At 35.5% G+C, this 17,582-nt stretch overlaps 1 protein-coding gene across 2 annotated transcripts in view; it reads left to right on the forward strand.

The window, feature by feature from the left end:
- Nucleotides 1-17,582, forward strand: part of LOC108698491 (integrator complex subunit 6-like) — a 31,575-nt gene that overhangs the window by 11,369 nt on the left and 2,624 nt on the right. For both annotated transcript variants that reach the window (XR_001932662.2, XM_018230009.2), the window contains exons 3-16: nucleotides 1,128-1,277; nucleotides 1,591-1,680; nucleotides 2,045-2,228; nucleotides 3,728-3,856; nucleotides 5,506-5,669; nucleotides 6,649-6,801; nucleotides 9,885-10,017; nucleotides 10,409-10,503; nucleotides 12,900-13,010; nucleotides 13,367-13,582; nucleotides 13,999-14,122; nucleotides 14,292-14,434; nucleotides 14,785-15,022; nucleotides 15,962-16,339. Coding sequence is in view for 1 of the 2 variants with exons in the window: in XM_018230009.2 (XP_018085498.1) it covers nucleotides 1,128-1,277; nucleotides 1,591-1,680; nucleotides 2,045-2,228; nucleotides 3,728-3,856; nucleotides 5,506-5,669; nucleotides 6,649-6,801; nucleotides 9,885-10,017; nucleotides 10,409-10,503; nucleotides 12,900-13,010; nucleotides 13,367-13,582; nucleotides 13,999-14,122; nucleotides 14,292-14,434; nucleotides 14,785-15,022; nucleotides 15,962-16,339 (2,308 nt within the window). In the remaining variant the exon portion in view is untranslated. The remainder of the gene's footprint in view (nucleotides 1-1,127; nucleotides 1,278-1,590; nucleotides 1,681-2,044; nucleotides 2,229-3,727; nucleotides 3,857-5,505; nucleotides 5,670-6,648; nucleotides 6,802-9,884; nucleotides 10,018-10,408; nucleotides 10,504-12,899; nucleotides 13,011-13,366; nucleotides 13,583-13,998; nucleotides 14,123-14,291; nucleotides 14,435-14,784; nucleotides 15,023-15,961; nucleotides 16,340-17,582) is intronic.

The raw sequence follows: 17,582 nt of genomic DNA on the forward strand, positions 1-17,582 counted from the left end.
TCTTTTGAAAAACAGATTTCTGTGCAGAAGTCTACTGGAGCAGCACTATTAACTGATGCATTTGGAAAAAAACATGTTTTCCCATGACAGTATAAGTGTTGGTTAAAAAGTCGTACCCTGAGTAGAACCCTGATTTGACATTTCCAAGGGAGCCATGCCAAAACAAAGTAAAATCAAGGAAACCGATAAATAGAAAAAAACAGCGCTTGCCTAAATGGGACATGACAGAACTGTGTCCAATCCAGGAAAACTTAAAATCTGTGGTTGTAAAATCGGGGTTCTACTGTAGTTACTGTTAACTGCTGCTGTGATATAAATTGTCTGCCTTGGAACAAAATTGGGTAAAACCGAAGTGTTACTGAAGACGTCTTCTCCTTGTCTTGAGATGATGCTTAATAAAGGAAAAATTTCATTTATAAAGAACGTAATGTGATTTGCAGGAACAGTTATCCAGAAAGCTCTGAATTACTGTAGGACCATCTCCCATTTTAAGCATATAATTACAATTTTAAAAAATTGTTCCTTTTTCCATGTCTGGAATTAAAAGACAGTGAAAGGTACAGTAGCAGTTTATAAGGACCCTAACCAGGCAAGTTAATGGGTGCTTAACTATATAATTACTAATCTTTCTCCTTTTAGGCGTGTGAATGTTAAAGGAAATGTTCAGTATTTCAGTTCAGTTACTTGAGGGGGCCACATGGGTCATAACTGTTTGCTTTTGAATCTAAGCTAAATGCTGAGGATCTACTGCAAACTCACTGAACAGTTATGTCCCATGTGGCCCCCGTTAAAATCTCTGACTAACTCAGAGTTAGAGAGCTGAAAAGCAGGAAGCTGTATTCTGTTTTGTTATGTTAGATATCCAGTCACTCCATAGTTTTTAGATAGATTACATTTTACCTATTTATCGATTTACCCAGTTTTTAGTTTTGTTTTTATTTTTACACTGAACTGTTCCTTTAAAAACACTCTTGCCAAACCATGATTTATCTTCATTTCTTAAATTAATCATTCAACCATTCACATGATATGCATAATGCTTAAAAGCATGATAATAAAGCATGCATGTGTATTTTTTTTTTTTTTTTTTAAACATTCACTAATGAATTGTGTTCAAATATTTTAAGGCGGGCTGGAAAGAAAACCATGCAACGTTTATGAATGAGCTGAAGAACCTTCAAGCATCTGGACTCACAACTCTTGGCCAGGCACTGAGGTCATCTTTCGATTTGCTCAATTTAAATAGATTGGTATCTGGAATCGACAACTATGGACAGGTACAAAATAATAAAATCAAATTATCTGAGAAACCAATTGGCACTCCATTCTAACGGCAAACCAATTTTTGGTTCAGGATAGTTTGCATGCATTTTGTTATTTTATTGTAATAATCCCTCCCTTATGGGTGTAATTTTTCTATTATGGCCTCTATATTGTCCTTTTCCCCTGTAAAATCTTGTTTTTGTTATATATTAAAGCTTGCATAACAGACATGCACACTTTAGATAAGTTGTAATATATTGCACTTTGGTGAACTGAATGAAAAAAGGCATTTCTTTTTCATCCAACTATATTCCAATCCTCATTTAGGGAAGAAATCCTTTCTTTTTGGAGCCTTCCATTTTAATCACTATTACCGACGGTAACAAGTTGACATCAACTGCAGGTGTTCAGGAGGAGGTGAGTACTGTTCTGTTGACTAGGCATCTCCGCTACTAAATTACAACCTTGCAGTGGAACAGTTACCCATAACAACTCATCAGCAATTGGCCTTAATTTGTCAAATACAGTTTAGCAAATCAAAGCAAAAAAAACTATTTAAATATAAAGGGCCAGAAGACCTGAAATTAGCTAACATTTTACAGACTGTTCATAAGAGGTTGATGTTTTCTGCTCAGCGGGCTTAAAGAATTACCCACGTTCCACATGGTTTTCTTTCTGTCTGTCTGTCTGTCTGTCTGTCTGTCTTTCTGTCTTTCTTTCTTTCCAAAGTTTGCAGTTCTACAAAATTTTCATGTACATTTTTTTTTTTTTATCTCTTTAGCTTCATCTTCCTCTAAATTCCCCTTTACCAGGAAGTGAGCTTACTAAAGAACCATTCCGTTGGGATCAGCGCCTATTTGCACTTGTGCTTCGCCTTCCAGGGGCATCATCTGTGGAGCCGGAACAGGTGGGCGGCGTGCCCTCAGATGAGTCTGCTGTCACTCAGATGTGCGAAGTAACAGGAGGTGTGTGACATATATACACACTCAAGCCTATATCTTTATCACTGTAACAAAGTTGTTCTTAAGTCTAGAGCCTGATATACAGAGGGCCCAGATATACATGTAAAGGATCAGTAACATCAAAAAACTAAAGTTTTTGAAAATAATAAAAATATAATGCAGTGTTGCCCTGCACTGATAAAAGTGGTGTGTTTGCTTCAGAAGCACTACTATTGTTTATATAAATAAGCTGCTGTGTAGCAATGGGGCAGCTTTTCAAAGGAGAAAAGGCTCAGGTTACACAGCAGATAGCAGATAAGCTCTGTAGAACATAATGGTGTTATCTGCTATTTAACCTGTGCCATATAGCCTTTTTTCAATTTCTGCCATTGCAACGCAGCAGCTTGTTTATATGAACTATAGTAGTAATTGTTTGGTGTTACTGTTCCTTTAAGGCATAGTTTTATTGGATATAACAAATTTACTAAGAAAAACTTTTTATGTAATGCATTATGGTTAACACTGTACATTGTGGGTACTGAAAGTTAATGCACAAATTCATTGGATGATAATTACCTACCATTGAAGGTAAATCCTAAACTGGTAGGCATTTATACTGCTGTTTAAGGAATTTTTTATTTCTTGCATAATACAGGTATGGGATCTGTTATGAAACCAGTTATTCAGCTCCCAATTACTGGAAGTCCATCTCCCATAGACTCCTTCTTATCCAAATAATCCAAATTTTTAAAAATTATTTCCTTTTTTCTTTAATAATAAAACAGTACCTTGTACTTGATCCAAACTAAGATATAATGAATACTTATTAGAAGTAAAACCAACCTATTGAGTTTATTTAATATCTCCATGATTTTCTAGTAGACAAGTAATGAAGATCAAAATTACGGAAAGATCCGATATCCAAAAAAACCCAGGTCCCGGGCATTCTAGATAGCAAGTCTCATACCTATATAAAAGATCAGCCTCATGGTAGGAGTTGTTTCACAGATAATATGCATTTTTACAGTTAGTTGAAAGCCAAGAGATACAACCAGATTGCAGATTTAGTTTAAATACTAGATCTAGGTCTTTGTTTATTAGTAATATAGGCCTTAATTGTTAAAAAAGGTCCCTGGAGCAAAAAAGTGTTAGTTGCTGATAAATCTATAGAAGAAAATCACTTGCGATGTGTTTATCCAGAATTTCTGGGTTCTTGCTCTTTGTATATTCGGTTATGGCATTAATAAGCATTAATCTGAGTAAAAGATAAGGTTTTGCGAGGATAAACTTCCTAACAAGAAAAAAAAATCAAATCTCGCCAAAATACTGGATCTCATCACAAACCAGTGTGTGGCATGGTAAAAATACCTTATTTGTCTGTTTTTCGTTTTGCACTTTCTATAATTATTCAAGATTTGCTGATAAATACCATAATACTGTATGTCCTGCCTGCCATGTCAGTTGGTTTTACTTAAAAAAAACCTCAACAGTTACTTAGTACAAGGCCAATACTGTATTTTTAGGTCGATCCTACTGTGTCAGGACACAGAGAATGTTGAACCAGTGCTTGGAGTCCCTGGTTCAAAAGGTTCAAAGTGGAGTTGTCATTAATTTTGAGAAGACTGGACCTGACCCTACTCCCAATGGTGAAGGTAAGCAACAGTATTATTCCATCCTGATTGTGTGCCCTGTTGCATTGAATATTTTATAGTTCTGATTATGTGCTCATTTAATAGGTGTTCAGCTTCTGTACTTGTAGAAACGTTCCTTTATAAAAGAATCATAGAATTTGACTGTTGTTTGATCGTTGCCCATATTGTTATCCATATCTTCTGTGGTTACCTGATATTTTTATTTATTTATTTTTTAAATCAACAGTTTCAAGTCATGTATACTGTATATTTTTAAGCATAAGCAAATATGTGTGGTTTGTCAAATAACAATAATGTTACATTTTCTTTGTTTTAAAATCAAAATTAAAACAGCAGTAAAATTACATAAATACAAAGTCACATGACCTGATTTGTTTGCGTCTGAATTCTTCCAAAAGAGAATGGGATAGTGTGAAGTTTTATCTGACATGTTTTCTTTAAATTGAAAATATACAACTTACTTAACAACTGTGCAAGTGGACTGGATGTCAGTATGTCCTATAACTAAGATAAATGCTGAATGAAAAGAGAAGTCTTCTGCGTCATAAAAGTTTCAATCGCTCCGCTTTTATTACTAGGCTTGCTGCATTTTAGATTGCAGCAGGTTGAAAGCTAAATAATTCCGAAAACAAAAGGAATTCCCTGCAGAGTTGCCTGGATTGTATCCATGTGCAATGCACTTAACATCCCCTTAAAATATGAATATATAAATATACATGCTTGGGTATGTTTTCATAATCATTAAAGGGGAACTATCGCAAAAATGAAAATTAATATTAGCTTCCTCATACTGAAGTAACAAGTTTTTTAAATACAATCAATTAAAAATTCAGCATTTTTTCTTAAATAATCAAGTTTATGTTTACTATTCCTCTTTCAGCATTTGTTTCTCTTCATTCTGTCTTTATGCAGGAGTTGGGTGTCAGATGAATGATCCAATATATCTTATAGGGCGGCCCTCTTTCCTAGCAGATGCATTAGAGCTCACTTAAATAACTGATTCTAGTACAAACAAAATCTAACAAAATAACTGCCTTTTGCACAAATCCTGCATGTAGAGAGAGGATTTCTGGGGATTTTAATAAAGTGAGCTCTAATACATCTTGTAGACAAAAGGAGCCCCCTATAAGATATATAGGATCATTCATCTGACCATCTCCTGAATGAAGACAGAATGAAGAAAAAACGATGCCGAGAGAGGGATAGTGAATATAAACTTGATCATTTCAGAAACGGTACATCATGTTTAATTGGTTGTATTTAGAAAGTATCATACTTTCCCTTTAAGGTTTTAAGTTAAGTGGAGTAGACACTATGTGAAAACATAGAACGTCCTTAAAAAATATTAGACATCTTCTAAATGTGTACATACTGTAATTGCAATCAAGCAGTTATAAAATGGTATTTGTCTAGAAATTGAGCCCTAAACATGTTGTTTTTCCTTCTGTATAGACTCATACTTGTGACTTTGATCTAGTCTATCTTGCCATTTTTTTTATGTTAGCAGGATTTACTAAATCATAACACACTGCTTATATTTTTATATCTCTTTATTGTGATGGCTGCTCAGAGTAGATTACAGAACAAAAGGGAACTATTGCAGTTAATAATGGTACTCTCTCAATACATTTTTCCCCTTAACACTGTAGATGGGCTTGCTGATTCACTCAGACCTATTCACTCTTTTGCACCGCAAGCGTGGCATAGTTGCCATAAGCTTATATATGTGCGACCTAATCCAAAAACTGGTGTTCCTGTTGGACATTGGCCAATTCCCGAGTCTTTCTGGCCTGATCAGAACTCTCCAACATTAGTAAGTGAATATTCATTTGTTTGTTTTTTTTGTCACAAAACATGAAATTTGCCTTTGTCATTTATAAATGTTGCATGTTTGGAATGAAAGTAAGCCAGTATTAAATGCATTTTTCAAATTAAGCTCTTCCTTTGCTGTCAGAAATAGGCATCTAGATAGCATTGAAGATGTGTTTCAAAATTGCCCTGTACAGAAACCATTTTTTTTTTTACTGTAAAATCCGAATTTTTGGTGAATATTTTGTGATTTATTATACCCCGAAGATGGAAAAAGTCGGAATCTGAAAATCCGGCATCTCAGACCTGCCGAGGTTGTATATAAGTCAATGGGTGAAGTCCTGAAGATATCCTGATCTGCGCTAGGTGTCGTGCAAAAATCTGAAGATTTTGTGGGTTTTCGGGCAAAAATCCGAAAATATAGTTTTCAGGTGGAAAACATAGTTTCCGCATGATTCCGTATGATTTTTTCGAGTTTTTTCCCCGTACTGGAATTTTTCTGAAAAATGTATTGATAGATAAGGGGAAATAACCAGTGTGAATTTGGTCGGAGTATATTTCAGAAAATAATGAGATAAATTTGGATTTTGATAAATAACTCCCTGTGTGTGAGTAAGCTGGAAGTGTGTGCACGTGTACTGAACCATTCTTTCCAAATTCCGATAAAATAAAGTAGTAAAAAGAACAAATCAGATGAGTTCTAGGCATTGATTGACAGACCACAATCATGATCGTTATGTCCGACAAATAGTAGTGACAGCTAACCATTGATATTGTCAGAAGTCTTCTAACCTGTCTGATTGACTAATTGACTGATCGACATGGCACAAAAAATGTTACATATACACATACTTCTACAAAGGAAATGGTTTATTTAGTGTTTTACTGTACATTTTGCCTGCTTTATGCAATATATTTCATAGAGACCCACAATATTTAGGGGTATAGTATCACTTTTAACACCCTTCTCTTTTCCTTTGCAGCCACCTCGCACAGCTCACCCTGTGGTTAGATTCTCATGTTTAGACTGTGAGCCCATGGTTATTGACAAGCTTCCTTTTGACAAATATGAACTTGAACCATCCCCACTAACACAGTTCATCCTAGAAAGGAAGTCTCCTCATACCTGCTGGCAGGTGCGTTCGGTTAAGAGAATATTTATCATTCTGGAAATTCTAAAGGGGGATTGACATTGCCTTCAAAAACAAATCTTTTGAACAGTCTTGCACACTTGATACATTAGGAAGGAAACAGACTGTAATATTTCCTTACCCAGCATAATGTCTGATATAGTTTTAAATGTGCATCATTTAGGGTTTAGGTGGAGCAGGAGTCATGGCAGATAAGCACCTGTAATGTCATTGCTGATATCTTGGAAAGACTGGCAGATATGGCTGCCCCTCTAAGTATTTCTATACAGTCATTTTTTACTTTTTAATGCTTAGCTGTGATCTTAAACTGGCAGATGATATACAGTAATTAAAGTACCCCCTCTTGTAAATTATAAGGATATTATAAGTTACAGAGGAGTTTCATGACCATATAAAAACACAAGGCCGAAGGCCGAGTGTTTATATACAGGTCATGGAACTCCGAGGTAACTTCTAATATCCTTATATTTTGCAACAGGTGTTACTTTATTTATTATAATACACAAATTTCAGTGAGTCATGTGACTGAAATGAGATCAGAACTCACAGTTTATAAGGATATAAATTACAATATATTCATGGCTTTTGTGTATTATATAGTGAATAAAGTACCCCCTCTTGTAAAATATAAGGATATTATAAGTTACCGAGGAGTTTCATGACCATATAAAAACACGAGGCCGAAGGCCGAGTGTTTTTATACAGGTCATGGAACTCCGAGGTAATTTATAATATCTTCATATTTTACAACTGGGGGTACTTTATTTATTATAATACACAAATTTTAGTGAGTCATGTGACAGAAATGACATCACTACTCACTGTTTATAACTGATGACATCACTACTCACCGTTTATAAGGATATAATTTACAAGATATTCACGGCTTTTGTGTATTATATGTTAATACAATATTCCCTGATCTCAGGCTATAGTTGCTTAGAGAATACTTTGTGTTGTACTCTTGAAAATGTTTCTACCATAGTGAGACGTTTGTATACTTATATTTGTAATATATATTTCCATGTCCATTTCAAAATGGGCAAATGTTGAAAGTAATAATTGAATGCAGAATGTCAGAGTGATGACCTTCAGATAAACATTGCAGAAACCACTCTCTCGCCACAACACATTAATAGTTTTTTACCACAGTACTGAATTCAAAAGTTCTAAAGAATACATAGGCAGAATTTGAATCAATCACGGTGCTCAAGTATGCCATTATCAGATGATTTTAGAATAGGTGGGATTTCTAAACCACAGTGCTGAACTGTACAGCCTCCACGTAACCTTATCCATATAGTTAAAAAATGCATGCATACTGAGTGCAGCCCAGAATTCAAACTTTCTCAAAAATACTCACTAATGTCCAATAATCGGTATAACTCCTGTGAGGGAAGTGTCAGTTTAGTGCAGATTTACTCATGTCATAATTATTATTATTATTATTATGCAGTTGCATAAATAAATCACACCCAAGTCTCCACCGTGTGACCAGTAGGGATGCACTAAATCCACTATTTGGCATTTGGCTGAATCCCTTGCGAAAGAGTTGTTCAAATCCTAATTTGCATATGCAAATTAGGGATGGGAAAAGTGGAAAAACAGTTTTTCTTCCTTGTTTTGTGACAAAAGTCACGCGTTTTCCCTTCCCACCCCTAATTTACATATGCAAATTCAGATTCCGTTCTGCCAGGCACAAGGATTCTGTGCAAATCCTGCTGAAAAAAGGCCAAATCCTGGCTGAATCCTGAATTCGGTGTATCTCTAGTGACCAGTACATGAAGTTCTACTTATCTCGTGCTGTCTGGCTGCCAAACCGTGCAGGACTTCAGTTATAGTTCGCTGGAATACCGGATATCGCCGTGTATTTGCTGTGTCACTCGAAGGATTACATAATATGAACAGTCTGATCCATATCATCCGCCTTGTTGATACTCATTGTAGGGGCCTCCGTGTCTCCTCCTGAACAAACTCCCTGACAGCTGTTTCGCCACCAAACGGGGCTTTCTCAGGGGTTGTGTGTCACAGTAAGTGACCTCCTTATTAGGCAAATCTGTTCCCCAGGTCCTGCTCATCACCATAGCAACCCATTCCGAATTGTCTATATGCAAATTTATATTAAGGTTGCTGCAAAACTGAAAGAAGGATTCTCACTACCCATAAATCCAAATGTCAAACCATATTAAACTCCTACTATACACATACTGTATTGGGGCCCAAGGATTATTAAATGACCGTTCAAAATCAACAATAATAGTTTGTGCTAATCATCATATTGCTCTTTCTTATAAATAGTATATATAGGTGAATGACTAATGTAAACAAATCAACGCAATGTGCTATCACTACAGAGCCCTGCACGTTCTCATAAGTCAAACAAGCAAGTTGCCACCTAGGAATCTGTTTTTTACATAGACATAAACTGTTATAACTACATTTAAGGAAGGATTGAATCTTTAAGCTTTCATTCAAACCAAACTCCTTCTTGTGGATCCCCAGTGTATAAATCCACTCCGTTTCATAAATGTTATATAAAGCTATAAGGCTTGTGTGTAGGCACAAGATGAACAGTTTGACATTATTTGAGCGGTAGCTGCCACATTCAAATACTTTATTTACAGCATCTTTCCCTGGCTATTAATCACGAAATAAGTTATAATAATTAATAGTAATTGATTTCAATGAACAAACACTTTTGAACTTCGCTATGTTTTTGATCAGCAATAACATCTGTTCTAAAACGGGCTTTACTTATCAAGGCATTTGCACATTTAACAGTTTCAGGAGTTTTATCACTTGAGTAATTAATAGCTCCACTTTGATTTAAATAGCAATTATCTAGAATTTTGGGTGCACTCACTTGTCAGGTGATTATAACTGGGAAATGTGGCAGCATCAGTTAACTGACATGCAGGCGCTACTTTTTCATATAGAAGTAATATGTACTATACAAAGCTTTTAGGCAAGGTCTATAATATACAGGCATGTTGTTTTGTGTTAAAATAACCACCTTACATACACATGTAGTCTCAACGATAACCTTGATTTTTTTTTCTTTGTCATAGGTATTTGTGAATAGTAGTGGAAAATACAGTGAGGTTGGTCAGCCATTTGGGTATTTAAAAGCAAGCACCACTTTAACCTGCGTGAATCTCTTTGTCATGCCCTACAACTACCCAGTATTGCTTCCTTTACTTGGTAAGTCAGACATCATAAGAGTTAAAAAAAAAAAAAAATTATAATAATACTTGTGTGGATTTGGTATACCAATGCATTATTTTTATTTACACCGAATTTAGGGTTGTCACTATGAATCCGCAATATTGTTTGCAGATTTAAGCAGGATTGGCTTTAGTCATTAAAATAAATACATCAAATCTCAAAGCTGCAATTCTGCATCTTAGCAGTCAGTGTATTTGTTTATTTGCTTTAACATGTGTACAGTTCAAAAAGCAACGCAATCCATACCTTCATAATCCAAGGCTTATGGTTAGTGGCAAATGATTTCTGCTCAGAGCTGAAGATTTTTTCAAATGAATGTGATGTTTGTACCCCTCTTCAACCAATGTGCATTTTTTTTTTCTTGCAGATGATTTGTTCAAGGTGCACAAACTAAAGCCAACTCTGAAATGGCGTCAGACCTTTGACAATTACTTGAAGACAATGCCCCCTTACTTTTTAATGGTATGTGCTTATGAATTTGTTGCTTTGCACAATTTGTTTTTTGTTTACTTACAGTGTGCCAAAATACCAGAAATCCCAGACAGAGCTGAAGATTTGCTATAGCAAAGATGATGGTTATGCACTTTTTTGGGTTTGCTTAGCACTGGGGAAAGTCAGAAGGAGGGTTGATACCTTGGCTAAACAAGCTCAAGGGAGGACTCCTTTCATTGTATGTTGTGCCTAGTGCTTTCTTTGCCTTTGCTGTGTTTGCCAATTTTGACTGGTCACTCTGTTCCTTTGAGCCATGCATGCCTGTTTACTAGGTCATGATAGAATGAGAAAATTCTAGCGTTCAATGAATAAAAACCGATTCACTTTTGTTCCCTTAAGGACAGACGAGTATTTCTTCATGTGATTGCTTGTGGTTCATTCCACCACAATGAACCACAGGAAGAAATCTAATCTCTGCTGCAGAGATGCACCAAATGCAGGTGAAACTGAACTTTGTGCATTCAACACGTCCCTGCGAAAGTACAGACTTTTTAAAGGGGAACTATAGCAAAAATGAAAATTTAATATTAGCTTCAGCATACTGAAATAACACTTTCTAATACAATCAATTGAAAATTCTGTACTATTTCTGAAATCAAGTTTATCTTCACTATCCCTCTCACAGCATCTGTTTTTCCTCATTCAGGAGTTGGGTGTCAGATGAATGATCCAATATATCTTATAGTGGGGCTCCTTTTGCCTAGAAGATGTATTAGAGCTCACTCTATTAAAATCACCAGACATCATGTCTCTCTACATGCAGGATTTGTGCAAAAGGGAGTTATTTTGTTTGTACTAGAATCAGTTATTTAAGTGAGCTCTAATGCATCTGCTAGGAAAGAGAGTCCCCCTATAAGATATATTGGATCATTAATCTGTCGCCCAACTGCTGCATGAAGACAGAATGAAGAGAAACAGATGCTGATAGAGGAATAGTTAAAGGGGGTTGTTTACCTTCACATGCTGTTTTCAGATAGAAAATAGAAATTAATTGAAAAAAGTTGTTATTTCTGGTGATCTATGTGTCACCATTTTTCTAATATTGAAGTTTTAAAGTGTAATTTTTCACCTTCTAAAGCAGCTCTGGGGGGTCGCCGACTCTGTAAACTGTTCTTATTTTATACATTTAGTTGATACATTTCTTATCTCTGTCCCTGCTGAGCAGAATCTCTGTTTCATTAAAGGCAGTTGTTAGAATTGATACAATATTTGCTAATATTCCAGAGATGCTGCTGAGAAATGTATCAACTAAATGTTGCAAAATTGTAACAGTTCAGAATCTGCACCTGAATCACTGAGCTGCTAGAATGAAACACCAGACACTGGAACATTGAACTTTAAACTTAGATCTTGGAAAAACAGTAAAAAATAAATAATTGGAAAAGTAAAAATGGAAAGTAATTTAAAAAAGTATTTATTTCTGGGGAACAATCTGAAAACATCTAAACTTAAAAAAATGTTTGGAAGGTGAACAATCCCTTTTATATAAAGTTGATTATTTCAGAAACAATGCAGAATTTTATTTAATTGTATTTAGAAAGTTTCTTACTTCAGTATGAGGAAGCTTATATTAAATTTTCATTTTTGGGATAGTTCCCCCTTTAAAAAGAACAGGTTAACACCTACTGGCCCCCAGTGGGACAGATGAAAAATCCACTGGGGGGGGGAACACATTAAGGGGTAGATTTATTAAAGGTAGAGTTGTTTTTTTCCACAAAAAACTTGTTTTCAAGGGGATTTTTGACGCAAAACTAAATTTTTCAGGTTAAAAAAAATTCTGTATTTATTATACCCCAAACTTGGAAATAACTTGAATCCAAAAATATACCATCTAAAACCTGTCGAGGTCATGTAGGAGTCAATGACAGAGGTCCCTTGAACATTTGAAGAGGTTAATAGCCTTCATGATGTTTGAGGGTTTTTTTTGGTGAGGTTTGATTGGAAACTCGATGAATTTGAGCGATTACAGTTATTTACTGTGGAAAACTAGATCAATTCGGGTTTTCGGGTTAATCATGAATTCACTGATTTGAGTTTTTTACGTTCTAGTTTTTTCTTAAATTATAAACCATTCGGCTCACATAGCTCTAAAATTCAACCTTTGATGAATAACCCCTTAAAAATGCTAATCTTTTAAGGGGATTTTAGGCCAAAGAAATCTTTGTTCTGTAATTAGAGTTGGACTTTGCTAATATCTCAGGAACCACTTTAAATAGAATATTAACGTAAATTGCCAGTTTTAGACAGCCATAAACTGCAAAAGTGCTGTGGTTTTAGATCTTTTTAAAAGGTTAAATAAGATGAATGGTTTTATACCGAAAAGTAATTATTTTTTTCATATTTAAATGTTTGTTTTTTAATTGTAGCCACTAAAGAAAGCACTACGAATGATGGGAGCACCGAATTTGATATCTGAGAATTTGGACTGTGGTCTTAGTTACAGTGTTATTTCATATCTTAAAAAGCTAAGCCAGCAGGTACTTTCTTTTTCATTTGTACTTTAAAACATTATTCATTGCATGTTTGTACTTATACCGGATTTAAATGAAGGCATTGTTCATCTATTGTCAATTTCAAAGGCCTGCTATATCAGATCATGTATAAATTAAGGCATTTTCTTTACATTTGAACATGTATTTTTGGATTCATCCATTTTACATAAGCAGGTATTCACACACACATTCACTTAAGGAGTTATTGACTGAGTCGCTCAAGCTATGCCTATAAAACCAATGCTTTTTCGGAAACATCCATAAAATTCACAGCTATAAATCAAAACTTGCATTCGACTGGTTTCAGTTTTTACTAAAACCTCTTCAATTACTTTTTTCAGACAAAAATTGAATCTGAGAGAATAATCACATCTGTAGGGAAGAAAGCCCCACAAGAGACAGGAATTAAAGTAAAGAATAATTCCACCAGGCTGTCTTTGGTTCATAACAGAGATTTTAAACAGCTGCTACAAAAGTTTTGCAATGATTCGTCTGTCCGAATGTCTGAAATAAATGTTAAAGAATTCCCTGGCTTTCAAGTTGGACTTTTAAATAAGGTATGTTGCATGCTTTAATGGAATCCCTATGACATAGAGGGTAAATTTTTTTTTTTTTTTTTTTTTTTTTTTACTGAAATTCTCAAGGACACGTTATGCAGAATGATTTATTAAATGTTATGTTGGGATGATGGTAGAAGTTGTTTTGCTTTACAGTCCGCTGTCTTTGTTAGCATTCTGCTTTGTTGCGTGTAAGGCATTGCAGAAAATTAAGAGTTCATAGACATTGCTGCTTCTAGTTTATCTTAAAAAATCTGTCCTTATACCATAATTTGTATCTCTTGCAACATATCCTTTTATGTTTAAAGTCTTTTTTTTTCCAGTTTTCACTTTTATAGTCACAGTACAAGATACAATGTTGGTCAAATTTACGTAGACAAGATACATTTGTTATATTATATTCTGTACATTTTTAGGATCTAAAGCCCCAGACCTACCGTAATGCTTATGACATTCCACGCCGAAACCTACTAGATCAGTTGACTAGGATGAGGACCAATTTATTGAAAACCCATAAGCTCATTGTTGGGCAGGATGAAGGTAAATTTAATTTGTAATTTATTACAATCCTGAATGATAATAAATTGCATTCTGGTAAGGATGATAGTTTTACTGGAAAGACACAGACCTCAAATGCTTGCCCTAGTGAACCAACAGATCTCTTCCCATCACCGGTGTATTGAAAATTAATTTTTTTTTTTTTTTAAAGATTGTCTTCACAGTGTTCCAGTAGCTCAGATGGGCAACTACCAAGAATATCTGAAATCTATGCCCTCTCCGCTTCGAGAGATTGATCCAGATCAACCAAAAAGACTGCACACCTTTGGAAACCCTTTTAAGCAGGATAAGAAGGTACAAAAATGTTTAATTATCCATGATATGGAGAAAAAAGCCTATAGGTCTATTGTTCGTTCATGCCTCGCTAATTTATTCTAGTAGACTATCTTTCTTGCTAGGGCGGTAGCTTGCGATTTTTCTTTTTTCTTAGTAAAAATAATAATAATCCTTTTAAATTTGTTATCACTACCCCCTCATCCTAAATAAACAGTGTTATTTGTTCAAAGAGAGATAAGCTCTGTATAAACGAACACCTTTCTTCCCTACCATTGAGCAGATAATTGTACAGAGGGCTTATTTGTGGACTGGTAATGTGTTTGAGTTATCACAGTTGTGTTTTCATTTTTTTTTTTTTTGTACTTTAGGGTATGATGATTGATGAAGCAGATGAGTTTGTTGCTGGGCCTCAGAATAAAATCAAACGCCCAGGAGAGATGAACACTCCAGCATCTCTAAAGAGAAGGAGGAGTATGTCTCCACTGTTGCTCCGCAGGCCCCAGACGCCACCTATTATCACTAACCATGTTGGAGGGAAGGGATCCCCTACTTCTCCTGGAGGCTCCATTACACATAACTTAATCAAGCCAATTCCTGTGCATAAAGGTGGGTCATAATAAATGGTGGTTATGCAGCCTAAAGAGGCGAAGTCTTATTTAATGGAGTTGGTTGAACGTGGAGGGTTGCTGTAGCTATTATGGTGTATCCAGGGATATGCTTATGTGTGAAGGGAAATAATTTTGTTATAAAAGAGGGGCATCTCCTTGCCCCATGTAAAGATGTATTTGAAAATAAAAATGTGAACATGAAGGTAAATAGGAATATTTCATTTTTTAACAGAGATCAGACCTTGGAGGCAACACAAATGTCAGTTGACTGGGATATTTTTTTATTTGAATCCAGATGGGTTAATGTGAAGTTAAGTAGCTTTCATGATCATGTGCTATTTTATGATTGGCCAAAACACCTCTGTAGGTGTATCAACAAAAACATTCACACGCTCTAACTCTTTGAACATGTATCTAGACCAAATGTTCTATCAAGTACAATGTGCGTTGAAGCTGTTGTTGACCTAAAACGCCTTTGGTTAGTAAGGAAGATCTGTCATAGTTTTTAGACTTGGGCCATATAAGCAACCTCAGTCATCAACCCTGGCAATACACAGAGTTGAAGTGGCTGGTAGTAAGGGCAAAGTTTGGTATCACAGTACTTCTATCATCATGGCAAGCAATACATACAGGGAGTTCAGTGTTTAAAATTGCAGGTAAAATTAATTGTGGCATCTTTGCTCACTTTTTAACTAAGGAAAATGTCTATGCTTTTTTGTCACCTCTGACAACTGGACTACATAGGGCTTCTGCTGGAAAATGACTTCCTTCACCCTGACAGTGGGAGTGGATCATAATCTGCTGCAGGATAAAATTACAAACTGGCCATCAAGTCATAATTATCCTGTTAAAGCTGGATCACAGGAATCATTTGAACTTTTATTTTACTTTATATTGATGTTATTTTTAATATTTGTATTTTTGGTGTTCTTTGTAGATGTCAATAATGTGCTACCTGCAGAAGGGAATGGAGAGAGGTTGGATAACGGTCAGCCTGTCGAGAAACAAATGGATGGGTTGCCTCCATTAATTGTTTCTACTGCTCTGGTTGACGAGGTTGCTCTCACTAATGACTTTGATACTGTAACGGAGGAACTAAATTGTTTTAGTGATGATAGTTTGGACCAGAAGCCAGTTAATAACGTGAAAGGGCCATCAGACAACTACATGTCTGCTGAAGAGTCTGGAGACGTTCAGGAATGCACTTCTGCAGACTGTGTGCCAAACACACTAAAGAGAGAGCAAAGTATGATTGAAGGGTCTAATGCAGACATTAAAATTAAAGTCATGAAAGAAGTTCGGAAACCAGGAAGAAGTAAGTACAAACCAAAGAAACCATGTGCTCTTTTTCAACTTCTGTAATGCCATAAAAATGGAAATCTACATAAAATCATGAAAAGAGGTGTTTTTAATATTATATTTTTTTTCTCATTCATTGCTATATACAGTATATATCTGGCCATAAAATATTACACTACCACAAAACAAGAAATGTTACTAACTAATGTTTTTCCTACTGGACTCAGATTCCATATCAGCTTTACTAGCTTCAGGCAAATTGACATCACCAGCTTTTTATTCCTTTTACTGATCATAGTAACCATAATACAGGTTGGGGAAAAAAACACATTTTCATCAACTTCAACTTTTTGGCCTAATGAAACTGATCATTTTACATTGCCATCTATGTCATGCTATCTTACCTTTGCATTAAATTCTAGTATGTTATAGTTTGTGCTATTGCTTATCTTTCTGTCCAGGCCCTCTCCTATTCATCTTCTAGTCTCATTTAAACTGTAGAGAGGCAAAACAGGACCATAACAACCAAATATTGTTGAACAAAAGCCAAAATAATTCACAAACGTAAAAAAAATAGCCCAATTTCAAATCTCAGAACATCACTTTATATAAAGTGAACTATCAACAAATGAAAGCTAAACATTACTTATAGATAATATTTTATGTTTTTCATTAAAATGCGGGTACCACTAGGAAATGAAAATTGCTTTATGTTTAATGTGTCCATACACTGGCCAGACCTCCATGGTATTAGACTGATTGGCCTGTGGACTAAACAGAATATACTGTTGGTCTTGTGTGTTCATGGTCTCCTTCCATTGATCTTAACTGCAGCTTCTTTTGACTTCCCCATGTGCCAGGATAGATAATTTGCTATCTGACAGGATCACAGGATGTTTTGTTGAAAGAAACCCCAATCCCTACCATGTATTGGCCAAAGGTTCGGTCATTATGGTCAAAATTGCCCAAACTGTTGACCACACACGCACATCTGGGCATGTACAGCTAGCTTTAGTCTGAACTTGGCACTAGGCTTTTGGTGCAATTCATGGATATGTATTTTAGGCTCATCTGAGCACAATGAACAGGGTGAAGGTTATATTGATGAGAGATGACGGATTACAGCAGAGCAGATAGCAAACACTTACTCACATTGGCACTTTCAGAAAACTGTATGTTGGCCCAGAAAAGAAACTAAATGTGTTTAGGCAAAAAAGATATTTTATGCACCAAAATAATGTGTGAACACAAGGCACAGA

This window comes from Xenopus laevis, chromosome 8L (assembly GCF_017654675.1).
Source record: "Xenopus laevis strain J_2021 chromosome 8L, Xenopus_laevis_v10.1, whole genome shotgun sequence".
Classification (NCBI taxonomy): Eukaryota; Metazoa; Chordata; class Amphibia; order Anura; family Pipidae; genus Xenopus; species Xenopus laevis.